We start from the raw sequence: 4,745 nt of genomic DNA, 5'->3' as shown, positions 1-4,745 counted from the left end.
GAGGGGGAGGGTTAGGTTTAGGCACTAGAGGGGGAGGGTTAGGTTTAGGGTGCGGTGGGGGGGTTAGGTTTAGGCACTAGAGGGGGAGGGTTATGTTTAGGGTGCGGGGAGGTTAGGTTTAGGCACTAGAGGGGGAGGGTTATGTTTAGGCACTAGAGGGGGAGGGTTATGTTTAGGGTGCGGGGAGGTTATGTTTAGGCACTAGAGGGGGAGGGTTATGTTTAGCGTGCGAGGAGGTTAGGTTTAGGCACTAGAGGGGGAGGGTTAGGTTTAGGGTGCGGGGAGGTTAGGTTTAGGCACTAGAGGGGGAGGGTTATGTTTAGGCACTAGAGGGGGAGGGTTATGTTTAGGGTGCGGGGAGGTTAGGTTTAGGCACTAGAGGGGGAGGGTTAGTTTTAGGGTGTGGGGGGGGTTAGGCACTAGAGGGGAGGGGTTAGGTTTAGGCACTAGGGGGGAGGGTTATGTTTACGGTGCGGGGGAGGTTAGGCTTAGGCACTAGAGGGGGAGGGTTAGGTTTAGGCACGAGAGGGGGAGGGTTAGGTTTAGGGTGTGGGGGGGTTAGGCACTAGAGGGGGAGGGTTAGGTTTAGGGTGCAGGGGAGGGGTTAGGTTTAGGGTGCAGGGGAGGGGTTAGGGTTAGGCACTAGAGGGGGAGGGTTATGTTTACGGTGCGGGGGAGGTTAGGCACTAGAGGGGGAGGGTTATGTTTAGGGTGCGGGGAGGTTAGGTTTAGGCACTAGAGGGGGAGGGTTAGGTTTAGGCACTAGAGGGGGAGGGTTATGTTTACGGTGCGGGGGAGGTTAGGTTTAGGCACTAGAGGGGGAGGGTTAGGTTTAGGCACTAGAGGGGGAGGGTTAGGTTTACGGTGCGGGGGAGGTTAGGCACTAGAGGGGGAGGGTTCTGTTTACGGTGCGGGGAGGTTAGGTTTAGGCACTAGAGGGGGAGGGTTAGGTTTAGGCACTAGAGGGGGAGGGTTATGTTTACGGTGCGGGGAGGTTAGGTTTAGGCACTAGAGGGGGAGGGTTAGGTTTAGGCACTAGAGGGGGAGGGTTATGTTTAGGGTGCGGGGAGGTTAGGTTTAGGCACTAGAGGGGGAGGGTTATGTTTAGGGTGCGGGGAGGTTAGGTTTAGGCACTAGAAGGGGAGGGTTATGTTTAGGGTGCGGGGAGGTTAGGTTTAGGCACTAGAGGGGGAGGGTTATGTTTAGGGTGCGGGGAGGTTAGGTTTAGGCACTAGAGGGGGAGGGTTATGTTTAGGGTGCGGGGAGGTTAGGTTTAGGCACTAGAGGGGGAGGGGTAGCTTTAGGGTGCAGCTCCAAATATTGCTGGGTTGTGTAACTGCAGATGTCTTCCCCCATTTCTTTCTATGTCTGGGAATGGGAGTATTTCCAGGCACAGTGGTAAAAGTTTTTGCCTGCTCCAGATGTCCAGTCTGTCGTGCGAGGCAGAGAACCAGCAAACGCACTGGTCTGTGGGTCACCATAATTGCAGGGTATATACATCTAGCTGCAAGCTCTACGAAGCAGTGGGTCCCTCCCATTGTCCTTCCCCGAGCCTCTCTACACAGCCCCTTTCTCCTCTGCAGCACCTGATGAGCCGGCTTGGGCTGTAGACCATGGAAGCCTCAGCAATCCCCACCAAGAGAAAGGCGAGGTGCGGAAGGCTCTGACCCTGAGGTTTCCTTGTGCTCATAGGGGAATTGAGGCCACACAGTGTGTTGGTTTGCAGGGGCCTCCCTTAGACCAAGTACATCTTTGGCTTAGGTAAAAAAGGAAGGATTATCTGAACAATCGGCAGAGGGTTTGGAATAGACCCACAACGGATTTGCTATTTCTAGAATATGTCCAGAAGGCCTCATAGGTCAGGGTTCATTGTGCTCTGATTCAGGTTCAACAGTTCTGGCACACAGTGGTGTCTGGATTGGGAAGTGGGAGGTAGACACAGAGTCTAAAACGACTCTAGCATTCCTATCATAGTCTGCGGAGGTCTTTTTTGGTCCTGGACTGGATAAAATAACTAGCGGTCTATTCTCCCCGTTCATGTTGCCAGACCAGATGGCCCTGGGTTTCTCTCCATTTTCCTTTAAGAGAAGATGAGGAGTCACAGAGACAGATGTTCGGTTTCCGTGGTGAGCTGCAGGGAGATAAAATACTCGCGCAGTTAGGAATTGTAGGTCGGGGATGCATCATAGAATCTCAGGAAGGTACCGGTAGGACGATTTCTCAGCGATGGGCTTCCTGCAAACACGACATTCTGCCCTAATGGTAGCCATTCAATTACCGGACTTCTGGTGGAGTCATTATTCCAGTCCTGGAAAAGCAGAAAAGATTGGGTTTTACCCAAAACTCTTTCTGGTTCAAAAACCAGATGATTCCATTCAGGCTACTCTTATCCTTAAATCCAGAGATGTTCTGTTGTAAGTGTAAAGGTTCAATATGGAGTCCTGGAGGTTTGGCATCAATAGCGAGTTCCTGGTGAATATCTCGTATGCGTACTTGTGTTGCAGTCTTGGAGAGACATGAGTGCTGCCTCAGTCCCAGTACTTTCAGGTTAGGGCTCTGCCTTTAGGGCTGGCAGCAGGATGTACACAAAGATTATGGCAGATCCATGGGCTAATCAAGTCAAACCCCCCCTGCTTTGCTCCAGCCCATGTGCCAGACATTAGAATGTCACAAATGGATTATGAATTAAACGGCATATAACCCGACACCTTACAGCAGATGATCTTCCTAGAGGCCTCATATAACCCGACACCTTACAGCAGAGGATCTTCCTAGAGGCCTCATATAACCCGACACCTTACAGCAGATGATCTTCCTAGAGGCCTCATATAACCCGACACCTTACAGCAGATGATCTTCCTAGAGGCCTCATATAACCCGACACCTTACAGCAGATGATCTTCCTAGAGGCCTCATATAACCCGACACCTTACAGCAGATGATCTTCCTAGAGGCCTCATATAACCCGACACCTTACAGCAGATGATCTTCCTAGAGGCCTCATATAACCCGACACCTTACAGCAGATGATCTTCCTAGAGGCCTCATATAACCCGACACCTTACAGCAGATGATCTTCCTAGAGGCCTCATATAACCCGACACCTTACAGCAGATGATCTTCCTAGAGGCCTCATATAACCCGACACCTTACAGCAGATGATCTTCCTAGAGGCCTCATATAACCCGACACCTTACAGCAGATGATCTTCCTAGAGGCCTCATATAACCCGACACCTTACAGCAGATGATCTTCCTAGAGGCCTCATATAACCCGACACCTTACAGCAGATGATCTTCCTAGAGGCCTCATATAACCCGACACCTTACAGCAGATGATCTTCCTAGAGGCCTCATATAACCCGACACCTTACAGCAGATGATCTTCCTAGAGGCCTCATATAACCCGACACCTTACAGCAGATGATCTTCCTAGAGGCCTCATATAACCCGACACCTTACAGCAGATGATCTTCCTAGAGGCCTCATATAACCCGACACCTTACAGCAGATGATCTTCCTAGAGGCCTCATATAACCCGACACCTTACAGCAGATGATCTTCCTAGAGGCCTCATATAACCCGACACCTTACAGCAGATCTTCCTAGAGGCCTCATATAACCCGACACCTTACAGCAGATGATCTTCCTAGAGGCCTCATATAACCCGACACCTTACAGCAGATGATCTTCCTAGAGGCCTCATATAACCCGACACCTTACAGCAGATGATCTTCCTAGAGGCCTCATATAACCCGACACCTTACAGCAGATGATCTTCCTAGAGGCCTCATATAACCCGACACCTTACAGCAGATGATCTTCCTAGAGGCCTCATATAACCCGACACCTTACAGCAGATGATCTTCCTAGAGGCCTCATATAACCCGACACCTTACAGCAGAGGATCTTCCTAGAGGCCTCATATAACCCAACACCTTACAGCAGAGGATCTTCCTAGAGGCCTCATATAACCCGACACCTGTCCGCACATGGTGTTCTTACCAGAGGACAAAACCTCTCTTGGTACAGGTGAAGAAGTCCCTATATTCATCTTTGCTGACCAGACATCTTTTCAGACTGTCTCCAAAAGGTGCGTTCTGGGCTCCGCTGGTGGCAGATAAACTCATCACGGGCCACCTGTTCCCCATCCAGAACTGGAAGATTGTGAGGAACGGCTGGGGTGGCTGTCAGCTCATGTTAGAGGAGTCAGGCGTACATTGGGGCAACCTGTCCCTGGAAATGATTGTACATTCCACTAATGGATGGCTACATCTTGGGTGACATGCCCTGGGGCGTTCATAAAATTAGATTTAACATCCACAGATGGCAGGTTTGGACATACAGCGCCCCACACCCTCCCTTAGGGACAGCTCTGGGAGGTCCCCACTGTAGGCAGAGTCTCCTATAGAACCAAAAACAAAATGGGACTATTGTACTTGAATTAAATCCCTGGACAAGCTCCATGTACTCTCTCTGCTGTTATTACCGGTCTTGCCCATTGCTATGCCTTGTCACTGTTCTCCTTGTTAGAGTTAATGCCCTAAACTCCTGAGTCTGTCTTTGGGCTTTCCTATAGAAATACTGAAATCCACAGCAGGCTTCTTGGGAATAGAGGGGGAACAGCCTTGTACCCACATTTTACACCCCAGTGCCCCCCCCATCCCATGGACTCAGGGACAAGAATCGACCATAATCTTCAGATGTTGCTGTAAAAGTACGGCCCCATTGTATCCACAGAAACTC

At 50.6% G+C, this 4,745-nt stretch overlaps 1 protein-coding gene across 1 annotated transcript in view; it reads right to left on the bottom strand.

Annotated features, from left to right (window-relative positions):
- Positions 1–1,859: 1,859 nt before the first annotated feature.
- Positions 1,860–4,745, bottom strand: part of LOC148431356 (coiled-coil domain-containing protein 102A-like) — a 45,933-nt gene continuing 43,047 nt past the window's right edge. The window contains exons 7-8 of the mRNA XM_088466070.1: positions 2,338–2,469; positions 1,860–2,078 (exon numbers count right to left, since the gene is read on the bottom strand). Coding sequence (XP_088322196.1) covers positions 1,860–2,078; positions 2,338–2,469 — 351 coding nt within the window. The remainder of the gene's footprint in view (positions 2,079–2,337; positions 2,470–4,745) is intronic.

The sequence above is a fragment of the Taudactylus pleione genome, unplaced genomic scaffold (assembly GCF_031769625.1).
Source record: "Taudactylus pleione unplaced genomic scaffold, aTauple2 ptg002384l, whole genome shotgun sequence".
Classification (NCBI taxonomy): Eukaryota; Metazoa; Chordata; class Amphibia; order Anura; family Myobatrachidae; genus Taudactylus; species Taudactylus pleione.
This window is presented reverse-complemented; position numbering and strand designations above follow the sequence as displayed.